We start from the raw sequence: 20047 nt of genomic DNA on the forward strand, positions 1-20047 counted from the left end.
TTATTCTCTTCTATGTTAATATTTAATTTTGATTTAACGGAAATAATTGAACTTTAGTTTCGTCATTTTGCATAACGGATCGAATTAAAACACTATCTACAAAAAATTTGCAAAGATCCGCTACCGCAATTTTTGCGCAATTGCGACAGCTGCGGGATAAGGCTCTGCGTAAACAAACCACCGTAAAGTGGAAGGACCGCAATGCAGCACTTTCGTTAGAAACTTGATCCTCGAGGATACGACAAATCCTCGAGAGCGGTTTATTGTTAAGTCAACACTACTGATTGGTCGGAAACGCGAAACTTAAATTGGATTACATTTTAGACGGGGACAATGCACCGGGACACAGAACTCAACGGCACGAATTCCGGCCTAGATATTACGATTGTATAATCGGAAATCTGTCTTAAGAGAAGAAAAATTTTGAGTTATTCTAGCTCTCTATTTTAATCTGGTTTTAAAAGCTGAGAAAATTCTATACAATGTAACGTTGAATGCAGGATTCGTGGGAATTAAGAAGCTTAATTAGAGATTAAGATGTAAAACGATGTTGAGCGTATACAAATAAACAGCAATAGCTGCTGCGGCAGCTATATAAAATTTAATTTAATTTGACATACCACTTGCATATCTATTATTTATACAGAAATTTAATTTATAATTTAATTAATCCTAGATTGGAAGTGTTGGAAAACACATTAGGGCATACTTTGATAACAAAGTCTCATAGAATACAGAAAATTAAACAATTTAATGAAAAATTCAAGTTTAAAGCAATGCCGAGCATTATGTTGTATACGAGAATATAAAATTCGACAATCGTTAAAAAAATTAAAAGAAATTACCTACAAACATTTCCAAGAATTACAAAGTCTAACAAGAGTGAATGTTAGTCTTCCGATGAAAGATCAAACCGTTGCACATGAATTTCTGGATATTATTGCAAAGTAAAATAAAATATAATAACAATAATGTCAATTAAATTAATCGCAAAATATTTGCGACATTTCGATAACAACAATAATCGGCAGGAGGTAGAATAAGGAAAGTGATGAATAACATGAAAAGAGTAAATTAATTAACAAATAATTTTGACATATTTGAGACGCTTGAAGATTAAAGCTAAAAATTAATTTTGTAAATCTCATGTGCGCAAACTTCTTTCGAAATAAGAACGCTACTAAAAATAATTCTTGAATCACGTGGAATAAGCATTATTGGCTCAAGAGGAGCTCTCAAACAATCAATGTCTATCTAGATAATGGCAATTTTCCACATATGTACAAGATGTGCTGCAATCTCTCAAGTGAGAAATAAACGGAAATGGCAATGAAAGATATAAATTGTTTGAAACATCAAATATATATATATATATATATAATTGAAATATTGAAAAAATGTAGCAATAATTTTAAATTTCAATTATGTTAAGTTACTAATTTAAAAATGCAAAATTTTAATATTAAGTTTAAAAATATGAAATATATAATATTTCATAATGTTTTTAAGAAAAATATGCACGCATCGTCAATTTCACGTATGAGATTTGAGAGGATAAACATCTCCCTTTTATATACATAAGAAATCAGATCAATCGAGATTAAGAAGACTAATACGTGGATACAGAGGAAATGGCACAATAAAATCTATTTTATTACTGCCGTTATTATTGAGTTATGTGAACTAAAATTTTCACGGTGATGGTTGAGAGGGCAGGTTAATGGCAACAGGGTGATGAATCTCCCCAAAGTCCATTCGAGATAAAATTAGAGATCGTAGGGAGACGAGCAAAAGAGTGGGGGGTAAAATTAGGGCGTTCGATTGAACGTGGAAATTGATTTCAGGTGAGGTCGAACGACTACTACGCGAATATCGACAAAACCAGGAGCTAGTACGAAATATCGGTGGTCATTTCTATCAGATCATCTATCCGGTACAGCTACGGCATCACGAGAAAATGGGGATATCCACTAGAGAAGTCGGCGTGTCGAAGGTAAAATCACGTCACTTTCTACACCATTTTTCACATGAAGATACATACTTTTTAAATTCAATAAATAATAAACACACATAATTTAAAAATTTCAATTAATTATTAAATATATTAAAAATTATGGAAAATATTATGAAAGAAATTATATTATGAAAATCGTAATTTTTATATGTGTATATTTATATATATTTTTTAATATTATAAATATTCCCATTAATGTCATTTTATGTTGTAAATATTAAATATTCCCATTAATATAATAGTATTGTTATGTAATTTAGTTTCCTCAAAGAGGATACGGAGACGGAGGATATCAAAATTCTAGAGGCAGAATGAGAGTAAGTTTTATAATATGTGTACAAATATTTGATACTTAATTATTAATGTAATTTTCGAGATAAATAATTGTTCTTAAAATATGTTCAATAAAAATTAATTGCAATGTTGGCATTTTCAGACAGGGAGACATTTTCACCGGACGTCTCTTCTGATCAAGGCCTTTAATCACAAATTTCGCCTAGATTTAGAATTAAATACGTAAGTTTTTGATTTTACATTTATATTGATTAAAATATATTTTTTAATATGTTAATATAATAGAATTTTTAACAGAATTTTTAACTGCACATGTTCATAGAATTTTTAATAGAATTTGTAACCGCAAATGACTCAAATCGTAGAAATTTATTTAAATCATTTTCATGATTATTAAAAGATTAATATATGTTTTTGATAGAAAAATCTTTTTGTTGTAGGCAACTTCTAGCTCCAAATCTTATACAGAAAGACTTTTTATCCGGTGCGGAACAAATGAGTAACCAGGTAAAATATTCCCAATGAAATACAATGCAATAATTTAAAAACACTTAAGTGTTCACGTGACGGTATGTTTACAGTTAGATATTAAAACTAACAAAGGCATATTCTTACATATAATTGATTATTCTACTCTGCAATCTATTATAAAACTAGTTTAATTTAATCAATTGGTTTTGATATGTACGGTCTCATTATGGTGTCAGAGATCTTTCTAGACATAAGCGCTAAAAAGGACAAGATAAAAAAAGCTCTTTAGATATCGAGCAATGACAGAGTTATTTTAAAACCATGGAGGGAAAAAATGTCACATGTATACAAGCATATATATACTGTGTCATATTGTTACGAAATATATAAATATATATATATATATATATATTATTTATTTTGAAATAAAAGCAAAGTACTATAAATGGGAAAATTAAAAATTTACATGAGACATGAATATTCAGGGAAAGACACTCGAATTTAGCGATAAAATTCAAAGTGGTGTTATTAATCCTTACAGGAGATAGAACATTGTTATTATCATGGCACTGTGAGAGATTATCCAGGAGCTAGCGCGGCTTTTCATACGTGTAATGGTGTCAGCGGTGTCATTCATTTAGGCAACGAGACTTTCGTCATTCATCCATTTTACGGCGGTGATCTATCGGTCAGTAAAACTATTCTCATTAATTACTACAAGGAACTATTAGAATAACTGTATGTGCATGTGTGATACTTTTATGAGACTGTCAAAATTTTTAAAGATATTTTTATTAATAAAATTCTTTTAAAATAATATTTTTATATTATAAATTATTAATAACAAAAGATGAATAATTGCCTCTTAGTGCGAAGAAATATTAGAATATTTATTACAAAGAGAACGAAATCCTAATGTATGCCAATTCAAACAAAGAGTGTATTGTGTTAAAATAATATTCGCCGAGGCGACTAAATCCGAATCAAAGACTTTGAATTCGAGCTGGTTAATTTGGCTTGATTTTATTAGATTAGACATAACTTCGTGGAAGTTTAGGTCGTGCTATAATTAAATGGAATGTCGAGTGTCGGGAACGGGTGCAAGATAGCTGGCGAGAACATAAACTATATGCAGGCCTCTCTTTTAGCAGAAACATCCTCACATTATATTTGAAGCTCGAACAAAAGTTAACAAAGGCTGCGCTAATTCGGGAAATCTTGAGTGGCGTGCAAAAAATCGCCGGCAAAAGCATATTTACGGGCTATCAAAAACCACTTCTGATCGATACAAAAGAGACGTCCGTGAAGCAACCAAATACATCGAAACTGCCATCATTATCGATAAGGCTATGGTACGCATTATTATATATTTTTGTTATTTTATTTTATATATATATATATTTTAAATATATATATATATTTTTTTTTTTTAATGTATATATATAAAATAGTATATTTTTTTATTATTTCTGAATTTATGTGCATACAGTTTGACAAAAGAAACGGTAGTACCAGAGCTGAGGTTGTTCACGATGCCATCCAAGTCGCTAATATCGCAGATTTGGTAAGCTTGTAATTTGTTTATCTTGGTAGAATATTATGTGCTAAATTGTGGATTTCTTTTGCAGTATTTCCGTACGTTAAGCACTAGAGTCTCCGTCGTATACATCGAAACTTGGAAAGGTAGCAACCAGGCGCAAATCGATAACGGTATCGACATCGGTCAAGCCTTGTTAAATTTTAATGATTATACGATGCGGAGAATGTTTCAAGTTGGTCAGGATACCACCCAATTGCTCACGTGAGTTTATTGTTTATCCTTCCTCAATCTAATTTAATTTCGTAATGCGAAACATTAAATATTCTGTTCCAAGAATAGTTTTATTTTGTCTAATATTATCAGTTTTCTAAATAAAAATTGAGGATATAATCTAATATGTGTGCGAGAATAATTGAATAAAATTAATAAATATATATATATATATATATATATATATATATATATATAAATAATTAATATTTCGATATATTCTCGTGGCAGGGGTGAGACATTCTCAGGTGGAGAATCAGGGGTGGCTGTACCCTCGACCGTGTGCAGCCAAAAATCCGTAGGAATCAGCGTCGATTTAAACACTTACGAACCTCATCTTTTAGCTGGTACCATGGCTCACATGATCGGTCACAATATCGGCATGAGCCACGACGATGGAAGTCAGTATATCATATATTTATCTATGTATTTAGTTTTCAGTACGATAAATGACAAGCAGAAAAATCATTTCCTTCTCCGCGGGAGCGATAAATTTGTTTTTGTCAAAAATTCTAGGAAACGATTGCAATTGCCGCGACTGGCACGGATGCATCATGGCTCAATCCATCGTCGGCTTAGAAAACGTTCAGCCGTACAAGTTTTCAGAGTGTAGTAAAACTGACTATATAGAAGCCTTGAAGAGTGGCCACGGCATCTGCCTTTTTAACAAACCAAACGAGGTAAATCGGAAATCTACTTGCTATTAATTAATGTTTCAATCAAATTAGAGGGGCATCGAACGGGACGTCAATTAACATTAATCGATCGGATCTGCCTTGGGTTATAGTTGGAAGTTAGGAGATCATGCGGAAACAGGGTAATTGACGACGGGGAACAATGTGATTGCGGATCAATCGAGGAGTGCAAGGAGTATGATCCTTGCTGTGATCCTATCACCTGTAAACTGACGTCGGAAGCTGAATGCGCAACCGGACCTTGTTGCAGCAATTGCAAGGCAAGAGAGATAAGATCCTTTATCCTTTAGCGCGCAACCTCTCGAAGTAATACGGCATAGTGTTTAATACACATGTGCCTAATATTGAAATGTATTGTTACAACTCGGCCTTAAAGAAATTTTTCAAATACAAGTAATCTAAAAAATATTAAATTATTCTAAATTTTTTAATACCATACAAAGTAATATAAAAAAAAAAATGTAGATTTATCAGAAAGCAGATAAGAGCACTCGTAGGTATATGTTATTTTTCGTATCTGTTATTTTAATTCAAATTCTAAGCTTTTTTAATATAACAAAATATGTTAAACTGTAGCTCCGTGCCCGTGGAGTCATCTGCCGCGAATCGATGAATGAGTGCGATTTACCGGAAATGTGCTCCGGTAATACTGGTCAGTGCCCGCCGGATGTCTTTAAGAAAAACGGGAGCCCGTGTTCGAACAATGCCGGGAGTTGCTTCAACGGGGTGTGTCCGGCTCTAGATTTGCAGTGCGAACAGGTCTGGGGTTACGGCGGGATCGTCGCCGATCAGCAGTGTTTCGAGCAATTCAATTCCAAGGGATCCATCAACGGCCATTGCGGCACCGATGCCAGCGGTCATCTTATCAAATGCGAAGCAGAGTGAGTAATCGTTTTTATTGTATATATATATATATATATATATATATATATATATATATATATATTATAAGAGAATAAAAAAATATAAAAAAAAACACACAACAATTAAGTAAAAAAATTAGAGAAATATATATTAACATAAATTTCTTATTTTTAATTATTATCGTATAGAGAAGATTTCATTTTTTCCAATCGTAAATTATAAGTTTAAATATCAATTTAAATGTCAACACAGAAAATGTTTTTCTTTAGAAACGTTCTTTGCGGATCTCTTCAATGTCAACAAGGAAGCAAGCAACCGGTAATCGAAGGGATGAAGGATTATTATTCTAGAACTATAATTTCCATCAAGAGCCAAGAGTACGAGTGCAAGTGAGTATCTAATAATCAAATTGCTATTAATATTTAATCAAATGGAATATTAATATTATCCAATCATTGTGCGTAGCACAATTTGATTAGGCACGATTTTATTAAATCAATTATTCCGATTTGTGTGCAAGGGCTACGACTGGAAAAGTGGAAGGATCTGATATACCAGGAATGGGATTGGTCCGTGACGGCACATCTTGTGGCGATAATTTGGTAATTATCGGCTAAATAATATTATATTTAAAATTTCGTGAAAACTATTATACATAGTTTCACGTATCTTTAAATAATTTTTCAAGTTATTCTAATTTCCTGTTACGTAAGTTGTTAATTATATTAATTATATATTATAGATTTGCGTGAATCAAACTTGTACAAGCGCTTTTCCACACATCGATCAAGAGAAGTGTCCTAGCAATCACGAAAACATCGAATGTTCGGGAAATGGCGTAAGCATATTTCACGTAGCAAATAATTTAGAACACAATTTACTTTTAATAAACAATAGTGGCAAACATAATTTTGATATAAAAACTTAAAACAAGAAAATATATTTGAATTATATTACACATGAATTTGATTTTCAAAGAATGTCCTTACATATCCGATTGAAACTATATAATAAAATATATAGAATCTCCTTAATTTAACTCCCCCTCCCCCTTTCTCTTTTGATTTTATAATCTTTTTATGAAAATAAAGTATTAAAGTGGCACACATCGAGCACGCGTCACACAATTAATTTATATTAAATTTTAAATATAAATGTAATGTTGCTCGAAACTATTGTTCTATCACAGGTATGTACGAACGCCATCAAGTGTTACTGCTATCCCGGTTGGAGCGGGCCAGACTGTTCCTTAGCGCAATCTATCCCGACGGCATTGCCGACCACACCCGAGCCCGAAGTAGTCCATAAATCTGATTCTAAACTAGAGAAGAAAGAGACCCCCTACGGTAAGCTACGTAGTTTCTTAATTAATAAATTTTTTTTCCTATATATTAATTATATATAATTATATTTATATATATATATATATATATATATAGAGGATAAAAGCGGGAAATTGATGCGCCATCATTCTTCCAGAATTTTTTTATGTGTTATAATTAACTCTCTAGGAGGCATATAGATCAAGATATAGGACTTTTATATTATTACAAATTCGTGGCGTGAATCTGGTTTTATTATATATGTGTTTTCTAGAGGGTTAATTGTGTGAAACGAGTCGAATAATCGTCTCCACGTACTTATTATTGCTATATGATTATTTATCATTCTTATATCGATGACTCATTAAAAAAAAAAAAAAAAACAGCAAATTAAGGAATATGCAATTTATTAAAACAATGTGTAGATTACGTAAAAATTTTTAGATTAAAATTTTTTAAATATTATTTAAAAGTACGCTATTAATTCTTTACGTGTCAAAATGCGAATAAAAATTTAAGCGCCTGCATTTTGCAGATTAATTTAAATACGCTTTGCATAAAATCTTGGATATTGTGCTGTTTGAATTGAGTTTTCGATACAATACATTACATAAAATATGTTATTTAGTAATTATTTATAATATTATTACGATACGAGAGAAAATAAATAGAAATGACTAGCAACTCCAATATTTTACATTAATTTTATATCATAGAATTTAAGCGTTATAAAAATATGTAATACTTATAATTATATTACAGTCGTAATGCTTGTTTTCATACTTTGCCATTATTATGGAATTATTCAACCATTATTAATTAATATTGAGAGTACAGAAAACTTCCATTAAATCGTTATCAGTCATAATTATGCGAGGTAATGAGTGATGCATTTGTTCAGAAAATTGTAATTATTAAATATAAAATTTTAATTATTTGATGATTTCCAAATTTAATTTAATTTTTATAAAAATCTTGTTTAAATTTTTATTTAAAAACCTACATTTACCATAATAATCGTTACATAAATAAAATTATAATATAGAGTTCTAGATAAGCATTAATAAGCTTTAGAGAAGCATTTAATTAATCGCAAGAAGAATAAACTGAATAAAATCTATTTAAAAATAATCTCGGAGAAGGGAGTAAAGATCGATAGCTAGATAGAAGTTAGACTTTTCTAAACCGATTTCACATTCGATCAGCGATAAACCTCGTCTCTCATCGCCGGAAACGATTTGGGCCGGAAGTAATGTCGTTTCTGATAAGAAAGGAAGTCTACTGTACTTTCAATTTTAGCAATGTGGGCCCAGTCGATCGTCCTAATCGACTTTAGGCTCGCGATAAGACAGAGTTAGGATCTTTTAGGGTCATACTATCAGCTGTGCACATAAAATCAGATGCGTTATATATCTCATATATCATGCGAAAGTGGAAAAGAAGGATCCTTTTGTATCCTATTATATATCCTTTTTATTTTCTCGGTCCTTCCGGACGCGACATCCCCCGCTTTTATCCCTCAAGCAATACTTTTAGGCCATTTTATAGAAAAAGAAAGATTATAAATTAGATTTAACGCTTTGAACTCTTGAATCCCTAGGTTTGCTAAATTCCAAAAATCACATGTTTCCCCTTTATATTTCTTAAATTCGCTATACCTTCCGATTCGCTATACCTTCCCTTCTCATATTAAGTGTTATATCTTACAATATTAGTATAGCGATATATTAAAAATGATACGTATTATAAAAATCGTTTGAATGGTAAAACTTTCTAACTGCTTCAATCAGATGTATCTTCAAGATTATCGAGAAGAAGATTTCGGAATCTTCCAAGTTACAAAGTTTTACGATTAAAGGGACGGTATCTTTATATATTAGGATGCAATCACCACGCAACGCAATGCACACACTCACGTACACGAATAAGAAACACACACACGTGCACACCGCATGCGCGGGGTACAAAATGCTTGATCATTTCAGGAGGCACCAACAACAATCTCTCTACAGGATTGATGGTAGTGATCCTGGTGGGTGTCGTGACGGGCGTCTTCCTTTGTTTTGCATTAATGGCTGTTTGCTACAGGTACAGTAACAGCGGGAACAGATCGCCCGCGATCAAGGCCTGTCGTCTTCGTCGTCGTAATTCGTGGCTAGCTGGATGATGATGATGATGATGATGATGATAAGGAGGCATCGCACGCGGCCATAAATGCTCTATCATGATATCGATCACTCTTAGCCTATTCTACTCGGTGTTCACTCTTATTCACATATTCATATAAACGCGAGAGTTGCAGAAACAAAAGTTCGCTGCGTTCAGCTCACATGACGACAAAATGATTTATACGTTGATGTCTTTTATTTATCTTTCATTTTTCTTTCTTCCGTTTGGTATTGCTGAATAAGTTGCAAGAACCGTCAGCACAAATAATCTCCCGAAACTTTCTTCAACCCTATTATGTGTTTTGCAATTTAGATTCGCTTGCGTCCTTAGCGTCCTCGATACAGTCTTCAGTTCACTTAGATTTTAGTTATCTCGCATCCTAGATTCCTCGCTAAGAAGTTCCTCAGAAGAGCATAGTTGTCCTAGATGTTATAGACTCGAGATTATTTAGTTCGCACCACATTATAATTATTCTATCTGCTTCGTGAATCTTAAGTTATTTTGTATCTTAAATATTTTAGATAACGCATAATTAATTTTCTTTTAAATCATAGATATATTAAATTATTCCCAGTATTTGAGTGCGTTTATCACTAATAAAAAAAAAAAAAAAAAAAAAAACAGTTATATTAAAGATTTAAATTCTATTGTTTAATGTGATTTTCTTCCCTCTCTTTCTCTTTTTCTCAGCTGTATTTAATAATGTATTTTTCATGAAAATAGAATGCAGCTGGTTTTGTGTCTGTATCGCTCGTATACATGACAAGATATATGTACATCTTTTTTTATATATTATATATTATATATTAATAATATATTGTCACTATGTGGTGTGCTATGGATGTGCTCATGGCATAGTGATTTATGATTATTCGTGACTATGTTGTTCGAGCGAAAACTCCGATCTTAGTTGATTATCGCGTTTCGAGGGACAACAATAATAGTGTTGAAAGAAATTCTGTAAATTAAAAAATAAGAGTATAATCGTTTAAACGGGTAGAATAAATGTAATGTAAATATAAATTTGAAAAAATGTCATGTCTTTTTAAATTTGTTGACATTTCTTTTAAATAATTTTATTTCACGTATGAAAAGAAAAGATGTCAGATAATTATAAATTATAAATTAAATTTGTCAAATAACAAAAAAGTTTACGTTCTACATAATTTTTGATTGTCCCTCAAAAGGCGACGTCGAAAAAACTATACAATGTGCCAGCTGCTTGTATGCCCTATGAAAGCATGAAAGAAGCTGATTAGCGAACAACCTATTGGACATCGTCATTTACTGATAATTGTGTGCAATTTGGAGGACGCTTGCAAGTTAGAACAGTCGATTTTTTCGAGTCAATAAAATAGACTCTTTGCGAAAAATCGATATTTCAATGAATTAAATAATTAAATTAACCCTTTCGGCAATTGTTCGCTCAAGATATATTTTATCCTCTATATCATTTAATTTACTTATAGTTAGGTATTATTATAACTGATAAAAATATTTAAAACTGAAAGGGTTGACAAGAGAGAGGAGCTGCCTTTTCCCAGAAAGAATATGAGGGCAAGATTATGATATGATCCTTGGATTCTCTCTCTCAAATCTACGGATTTATGCTACTGAATCCTTGGATACTGAGATTTGCAGATTTTTGTTGTTGTTCCTTAATGTTGAATTCCTTGATTTCTGAGATTTTTAAAATCTTACAAATCTATGGATTATTCATAAGATTTTTACATTATTAAGATTTTAAGTCTTTAAATATTAATATACATATATGGATTCTCAAATCTGAGAATCAAGAAATTCTAGAAGTTCGTCAAGCATAACGATATTGTTCTGATTATGAAACTTGATAACTTCAAATTTGCAGATTTTTATTTTTATTGCTAACGATTGAATTTCAATGATAAAAATGTCAAGCTGAATCTGCATTTTTTGAGTTATAAAGTTTGATAATTAGAGTAATAATATATAGAGTGTTCATTTTAAAACGCAATTTAAAAAAAATATATACATATATTTTTATATATATGATATTTTCTTTTTATATATTAACTATAAAAATTCAGCAAATGTAATATTAAAATGAATTGCATTAAAGTAATTGTATATATATATATATATATATATATATATATATATATATAATGTTTATAAATATAATAATAATAATGACATAAATATTTCGATTGCCTTATTTTAATAATGAATACTCTATGTCTGATCGCAATCGTCTACATATATACAATAATATACATATATATATGTCTCTCTTCACGTGCTGATATTGGCTTCTCTGTTTCTTGTCTGTTTCTGTCTGCCATCTCTGTCTGTCTGCATGCTGTGGGACGCTCGGATACGAAAATACCGAATCGAACCACCCTCCTGCACTGCGTAAACTGCAATGGTGTAAATTCTCGTGTTGCAAAATAAAAAAAAAAAAAAAATAAACAAACAATAATTCGTTCACATGACGGCGTAAACGATGGCTCGCCACATCTGATGATAATGACGATGATGATGATGATGATGATAATGATGATGATGCTGATGATGTATGCTAATGATGATGACGATGTGATGACGACGAATTACATACATACAATACGCATACAGAGAACTACCACGGCTCTAACACTGTATTTTTAGTTGGTATGCTCATGTCGGTGGTAGGGGGTGTTTTCGTAGTATTTGCTCTGATGGCTCTCTGCTACAGGTCAGTCGTAGTACATAAAAACTTCTCCCTCTGTCTCAGGTTAGTGTGCAGAAACATACACAAGTAGAACTTTTCTCTTTGTGTCCTTTCTTTCTCTGTTTTTGTCATTTTTGTCTCTTTCTGCCTCTTTTTTCTTCTCTCTTTCTCTGTACGTATGATGCGCGGGGGTGGAAAGAGTGTGTTAAGGATCATGCTGCTCTTCGGGAAATTTGCAATACCGCTCCTTTTTTTAACCAGCATTCGGTTTCGTTGCTTCATGACGCTTTTATGCTTTAATGTTCATAATAGTGCATAATGACATTAATATTTGCATATCTAGGTCTAATTTTATTATTACGTTTTTATCTACTTTGATTACACAGCTTATTATTCTTACTTGATGATCAATGCTTATTTAACAGTATAATTTTGATATAATTGAATTATAATTTCTAATTACAATTTAATACAATTATTTAATATACTTAATACAAAGTCCTTAGATCCTCTTTAGAATCTCGAACTGTAGGCTTTAATAGTGCTCATATATTTTATGAATTTTACAAAAATATTGTTTTTGCTTTAAAAAATATTTAATTTTTAATTGTTAATTAAAAAGTTATTACAAATAGTAGTTTTAAATAGACTGCCCATCAAGAAATTCAATTTCAAATTCCTCGAAGAAAATGATGCTTTGCTCCTAACATACGCTTTTTTCTTTATGCATGTGCACATTGTATGTACTCACATGTGCACATATGTATACACATGTGCATACATACATGCATATATTCATGTTATTAAAAACTTTCAGTACTTATTTCTCTTTTATATTTCTTTACTTTTTTTTTTCTCATGATCTTAATTTTTATTTCCTTTACCTCCTAGCGAAGGAGTTGCATATAAAATGATTATGACGTTTGTCCTTAAGAGCACAATAATTAAATTTGTCCCAAATTATCTATGTTATAATATTTACACATTAGTATTTTTCGATTGATATTACACACATTTCAAAAATTAAACTTATTTTTATTTAAAAAAAAATTTAAATAACGTTTTTTATTCTCGGAAATAAAATACTATTCTCTCTCTCTCTTATGATTCGTTATTTATTTTTAAGCTTGATTTATATATATCTCTTATCTATATTTAACCTTAAACAGTATATGTAGAATATATATTTTTATCTTAAAAAAGTTTACAATAATTTTAATTATTTAAATAATAATTTCAAAATTTATATAAACTTTAATATCTGTATCTTTTTTTTATCTTTATATCTTTTTTTTACATTTTCTCCTTTATATCTTCCATATCCAAAACAATGAGATAGCTATAAATTAATCACTTGGTGAATATCTTTTACAAATTTTTTCTTACATTACTGAACTTATGCTGTTTAGGGTTAAACTGCCATTTATTTTTTGCTGATTGGTTAATGGGTACTGCAGTGGAAGGTGATCCCTGTAAGGGCAGCTGCGGATGTACCAATTGACTGGTTATCTGTTTTGCTTCAGAATTAACTTTTGCATGCTAAAAGGATTCGTTGACTTTGCAAGAATGTAAATTGGCGACGTTGATTGAAACGTGAATTTTTGTAATGTTTTGTATTATCCGTAATAATTTTGATCACAGATTTATGTACGTAGACTCTGATGAGCCTCGTCCGCCAGCTTAAGAGGGATTATCAGCATCAAGTTTACATCAATGGACTCGTTTGTCAGAATAAATTAATACAAGGACAATCATTACAGAGTATTGAACATTATTGAATATAATTATTAGCTGTAATTATGAGCTTGTAAAGTGCTGCAAGCTACAATTAATTAATGTCAATTAAAATTCCATCAATATTAGAGTGATTATTATTAAGAATATCATTATTTATTTCTGCATTTGATATGTAAATAATTACATTTAGAAAAAATTAATAATTAGATAAATTAATAATTTGTATTGCATAAATTTATTATTTAAATTCTTTTTACATTCATCAATTTTGAATTGTATCGATAAATTCTTTAATTCATTATATTACAATAATGTTTTTATCTTCTATGTTTCTACAAATGCAGTTATTTCAGGTAACATTTTGATGTCAATTAATATGACAAATAACTATATAATAAAAACTAACGATAAGCTTTCTAATTAATTAATTGTACATTAGAAATTATATTCATAACCAGTAACAATATTAATCAGTTCACGCAATTGATAATCCCTCTTAACATTATTAAAACCATTTAAAAATTCTCCAGTACCTCAAATGGATCTCCCGCTAGTCTGCATGTGCTTTGCTATTTTTTACTCCCGAATACAAATTGCAAGCTCTGCGTAATGGGCGAATTTCTCGCAGAAGGAAGAGCACCGTCCAGAAATATGACCCGCCATACTCGAAAAAACCGCAGCAAAAGAGCTACAGCGGAGTTTCCGGCAATCATCATGCGGAAGCTGCGGCGTTGGACACGGTCAATAAGATCCTCACTTTTGGCAGAATGCCTCATTACAGGTACGGCGGTCATTTCGTTGCTTATTTTGCTAGCCACTGGCTATTTTGGATTACAGAGTGTTTTAATACATCCAAAGAGCTTGTTAAAAAATTATCAGATTTTACAAGAGATGGGTGAAGTATACAGAACGTTAAAACTGAACTTGTCAAGTGGGATTTTTAATACATACTCGCGCACAAAGCAAAGAAACAATTTTAAAAATTATGTCATTTATGATGAAACACACACAATTAATTTATGTTTGTAAATTTAAAAAATACCATGTAAATTTCTAAAATCTAATTATGGAATATATCAGGTAATTTAATTTTTTATTTTGTACTTGTAGCAAAGAATATATATTAATGCTTGTTTATTTAAAAAAAACATACATATTTTTAATTTTATTATTTTACTCGAAACTCTCTTTCTTTCTGTTTTTATATAATTAAAATAAATTAATGTTAATTAAATACGTTACATTGATTTAGATAAGATATACTGATCTAGTCGTCAAGAAATTAGAAATCTAAATAAGTTGCTAATGGAATAATTTATATAATTGTAATATAATCCTAATTAATTAGCAATGATGTCGATTTTATTGAAGATTTCAAATTAAGAAAAGATTTTCATAATAATGGGGGGATTACGAATTACTACGTTAACAGAATGCACACATTAATATATAAATATGATGTACACATTAACAATAAGAACATCTCATTACATCTTACATCCCGTTTCATTTTTCATCATATTTCTCATCATTTCTCGCAATCGGCAAATCTTAACATGCATGATAAAGATATTCTTTTATTAAACCATCGCGATGTCCCAGAATACATCCTAGATGTTAATAAAAAACATGCGTTTATCGATGTATAATGTAGGATTGATTGCAGCTCGAAATGCTTCTGTCGTTCGATCGTTTTCGAAGAACATCGTCATTATGTAACGATGAATGTAGTTCGCATTTTTCTAATAGATAACTACAGAAAGAGCCAAAGATGATCGATTTATTACTATATTTGAGAAAATTTTTATAATATTTTATTCTTTCTCTCTCTCTCTTTCTCTTTCTTTCCTCTCTTTTAATCTTTTTTTTTTTTATATATAAATCAATTTTTGTGATTGTACTTTTGGCTCATTCTGTATAACTAGCTTAATAAAAATGCATAAGCAGCTTTATAAGAAATAAGTTGAAGTTTGCTTGAATCAATGTGACTTTGCGAGGAGTTCAATACCTTTTTATTTCAGGTAAATCTTGACTCCTCAACTTTACGTAAGCTTTTAGTATGCGCTTCGTAATGATCTTCCTGATATTGTTAAATGCGTTAGATTTTTGAATTTAAAACTAAAAACTGAATTTTTGAAGAATTACGAAATAATATGCAGATATATGAATTATTATATAGAAATAAATTATTATGTAGAAATGTAAAATTTATTATATTTTAATAAGATATGTCTCTTTTTCTCACAAAAATTTATTGTGATTCATAAATGTCCTGGTAATAATTTTAATTATGACACTAAATTGTTTCACTCTAAAATTAAGCTAAAAATTATTTATTATCAATCTTATCTATTGGCGATATAATAAGATCGAAGCGCGCGAACGACAGAAAATTCCGAGTCTATAGTTCGGTAAATTTTTTTATTCCGCAAGTAAGGAAGTGGAAGATGGCATTACACACATACAAAATTTTATTAACCCTCAATTATTATAAAGAGTGCAGCGCTAATCTTAGTGTAGATAATTCAAGACAGGATAAAAAATATTAATCTCTAGCACAATTTTATTTATTTTCTAAGATATCTATACAATTGTTTTCAAATATCTTTTGAAATAATTAAAAAATATTCAATCAATATATTTTTTTTATTATTAAATCTTTTGATTATTAAAGAATAATGTATGATATTTTTGAATGTAAGTCTATAGATTAATGTTATAGATGAAAATAATTATGACGGACAAGCTTATGTAGTCTCGTAAAAAAGAATTCAAACAGAATGTATTAAAGTTGTGTTTTACATTATAATTTCGCGCACATGGAGAAGATATTTCTATTCAACAAATGATAAAGCAATTTAAGTTAATGTGAAGAATATTTTTATTATTGAGGACAGAAAAAAAGGCACATTTCTCGTCGGAATTAGAACAAGATAAGTAGATTAAATGAACGGTGCACGTGGTAGTTGAGGGTTAATAAGAATAGCCGCGGCATGCCTATATTAGTATATTTCTAGCCGCGGCGAGACCCAGCGCGTGCTGTTTCGACCCCCGAATAACGTCGCCGCCGCCGACGGGCCAAGAGTCAAGTAAGTCTCATGTGTCTCGTCGTCTCTCACTATCAATCAGTTGGTCCAATCAAGGAATCATTTTTTAAATCGATTTTGACTTTTTTTCAAGGGATTCTTCCCATATTTTTTCAAAGATTTTTTTTTAACAATCCGTTGAAAAAAAAATTTCATTTGACAGACATTTCCTGATTGATATAATATATATAATTGTTATTATAATAATCATCGACAATATTATATTTCTATTTTTTTATCAGCTATTAAAAATCAATTAATCGCCGATATAACAATCGTTAATTAAAATTTAATAAAAGAGATCAATTAAATAATATTCAACTAAAATTGTACATCTATTCACTCATAGTACATTTGTATATAATCTGACCTTTATTCCTTACTTGGACCATAGCATTGCTGTGATTTGATCGATTATCGATCGGCAGTCTATCTACGTTTTAATAATACCGGAAATAGCATTTGTCGCGTTGCTGTCACTGTAATTACAGTTTCGCAAATTTCTGGCGATGTACAGAGTCGATTTTTCTCTGCATCTAATTATGTTTGTTAAATAATCCGACTTAGAGTCCTCTTTCATTTCTCTTTTCGTATTTCGCACCAATCATTTTTTGCACAATCGCATCTCAATAATTCAGCTGACTTTGCAACACACACGCTGTGGTCGAACCAAATACGAACGATTCGATCCTCGCACGCTTATTGCACCGATATATTATTTTATACCGCTAGAATTCTTTCTTTATTGCATGTTGATAAATGCACTTATATACGGGATCTCCCGTTGTCACCAAGATATATATTTTTTTCTCCGTAAGATAGAATCAATGTATCTCATGTACAAATGTTAACTAGCATATAATTAATTTTTAATTATACATTAATCGTAAACAATCCTGTACACAAAATATTCACCAAAAATTAATTTCTCACTTGGCATTTCATCGCAAAAGCATTAAATATCATTAAATATTTTCACTGCTCATTTTCACAATCAGACAGATGCAAGTAGGCAATGATAATTGCAATAGTAACTGCGATTTATTAACAATTTATTTTAAAATCAATAAATATCAGCACACATTGTAAATATTCTCAGTTATATCACTCTATAATTTATTGCAATTTTTTTAAATCTTTATTTTAAAACAATTACTTAAATAAAAAAAACATTATGATTGTCAATAGTGTAAATATAGAAAAATTCTGCTTCTTATTGTTGAAAGAGTTGAAGATTATTATTATCTGATATTAAGAGATTTATTGTCAATGATTTTTTTACAAATCATTGTCAGAAAGATTTCAATTCTTCTTGTCTAATGAAGAAAAGAAGAAAAACCAGAGAGACAATAATTATATTTAAAAAAACTCATAATAAAACCACCCTGCTAATAACATCAGTTTCAAAAAAATCTTTCGATTTGTTTTCGAAAAATACATATTTTTATTCTGGTTTTGCACTTGATAAATATTAATACTAAAGCTATGTAATATAACATATTAGATTACATTGTTATAAATATAATATTATGAGATGGAGACACAAGAAAATATAAGATTTAAAAATTTTGTTTTTGTGATAACTGAAACACTGTCAAAAAATTGATTCGATTGAGTTACTGCACATCTTTTTCGAGAACAGAAAATAGTACGAAGTATCAAGAAAATAATGATAAAAGTAAATGTCTCGATATACGTCTGATCGATCTTTCAGGGAGCATAAACCGCAGCCGAAGAGACACGGTATGGAGGAAGAAGATGGAGAGCACGGTACGGGAGCAGAGGAGGTTGTCTCTTTCATTGATCTTGGACCGAACAATCTCGCAAAGCCTGAGAAGGGAATTTTAAAGAAACACGATTACGGTATTGTAATACCTGATAGTTGTAACACAACGAGTGGGCGTAATGACTCATGATATTCCGTGAAGGGTGGCTGGGAAGGAGTTCGAACTTTGGCGAGCCGAAAGATTAAGCAGCCGAACTTGTAGCTTAAGTAGTTTAAGTATGCAAATAATTACATAGTAGTCGTGGCAGAGGACTCTTTAATGAAACATTCTTCTTCATTGTTGTGAGCATTTTAATTATTAATTTTAAATATCAATTTTAAATACTCTGGTTTTATTTTGGAAGGTATCAGTAACAGTTTTAACAAATTGTTCGTTTAAAAAATTATTATATAAATTGTGGAATTATATTTATCTACTTTTTTTATACGTATAGATTTAAAAAATCAAGTGAAAATACTTAATTCTTTCTGCATTTTTTCTGATCAGGAAAATGATCATGAAACTAACAACAAGTGCATACATTTCCTATTTGATATTATTATGCAGATGTGCTAAATTTGACATTTGTAACGTCAGAATTGATGCAATCAAGTATCTAAAAATCCTACTATCTTGCGCACGCTACATGCTCGGTTATATCTTTCGATTCCTTGCGAAATCGTATTTCTTGCCTCGATCTTTCACGCTAACCCTTTATAAATCAATAATTATGTATTTCATTTTCATCGCCTAATTCGCATTATAAGAAACAAATTATTTCAGCGCATATATAATTTTTAATATTATATATAATTCTTAATAATTTTCTTTAGGATTTAATATCAACCCAAGATATAAGGGGTTAATACAGAACTATTTTAAAAAGATCTTCCAAAGAACCTTATAATCTTAATTCTCTCATACGCTGATTAATTCTAGATAATAAATTTACATTTTATTATGTAAGATGTAGTCAGAATAATTTTTACATGAAATTTACTATGAAAATTCATAAGATATTAATCTGCAAATATACATGAGAAAAATTTATAAATCTCCAAAGAAGAAACGAAATTGCGCACGAAAGAGTTAAAGTAAACGGCATCACCGACAATCCTCTTTTATGCGGA

The 20047-nt window shown here is 30.3% G+C and overlaps 1 protein-coding gene across 12 annotated transcripts in view; it reads left to right on the forward strand.

Annotated features, from left to right (window-relative positions):
* Positions 1–20047, forward strand: part of Mmd (disintegrin and metalloproteinase domain-containing protein mind-meld) — a 39726-nt gene that overhangs the window by 14802 nt on the left and 4877 nt on the right. For 5 of the 12 annotated variants that reach the window (XM_072895231.1, XM_072895230.1, XM_072895224.1 and 2 more), the window contains exons 3-22: positions 1845–1993; positions 2275–2331; positions 2451–2530; positions 2749–2815; positions 3321–3467; positions 3928–4131; positions 4269–4343; positions 4408–4580; positions 4821–4990; positions 5106–5269; positions 5377–5544; positions 5861–6165; positions 6418–6537; positions 6669–6750; positions 6891–6986; positions 7338–7494; positions 12253–12391; positions 14694–14846; positions 17083–17154; positions 18866–19014. In XM_072895231.1, the coding sequence (XP_072751332.1) occupies positions 1845–1993; positions 2275–2331; positions 2451–2530; positions 2749–2815; positions 3321–3467; positions 3928–4131; positions 4269–4343; positions 4408–4580; positions 4821–4990; positions 5106–5269; positions 5377–5544; positions 5861–6165; positions 6418–6537; positions 6669–6750; positions 6891–6986; positions 7338–7494; positions 12253–12391; positions 14694–14846; positions 17083–17154; positions 18866–19014 (2727 nt within the window). Of the gene's footprint in view, positions 1–1844; positions 1994–2274; positions 2332–2450; positions 2531–2748; positions 2816–3320; positions 3468–3927; positions 4132–4268; positions 4344–4407; positions 4581–4820; positions 4991–5105; positions 5270–5376; positions 5545–5860; positions 6166–6417; positions 6538–6668; positions 6751–6890; positions 6987–7337; positions 7495–9455; positions 9559–12252; positions 12392–14693; positions 14847–17082; positions 17155–18865; positions 19015–20047 lie in introns of all 12 variants that reach the window. The other 7 variants (XM_072895232.1, XM_072895222.1, XM_072895225.1 and 4 more) reach the window with 6 other exon arrangements.

This window comes from Anoplolepis gracilipes, chromosome 7, assembly GCF_047496725.1.
Source record: "Anoplolepis gracilipes chromosome 7, ASM4749672v1, whole genome shotgun sequence".
In the NCBI taxonomy this organism is placed as follows: Eukaryota; Metazoa; Arthropoda; class Insecta; order Hymenoptera; family Formicidae; genus Anoplolepis; species Anoplolepis gracilipes.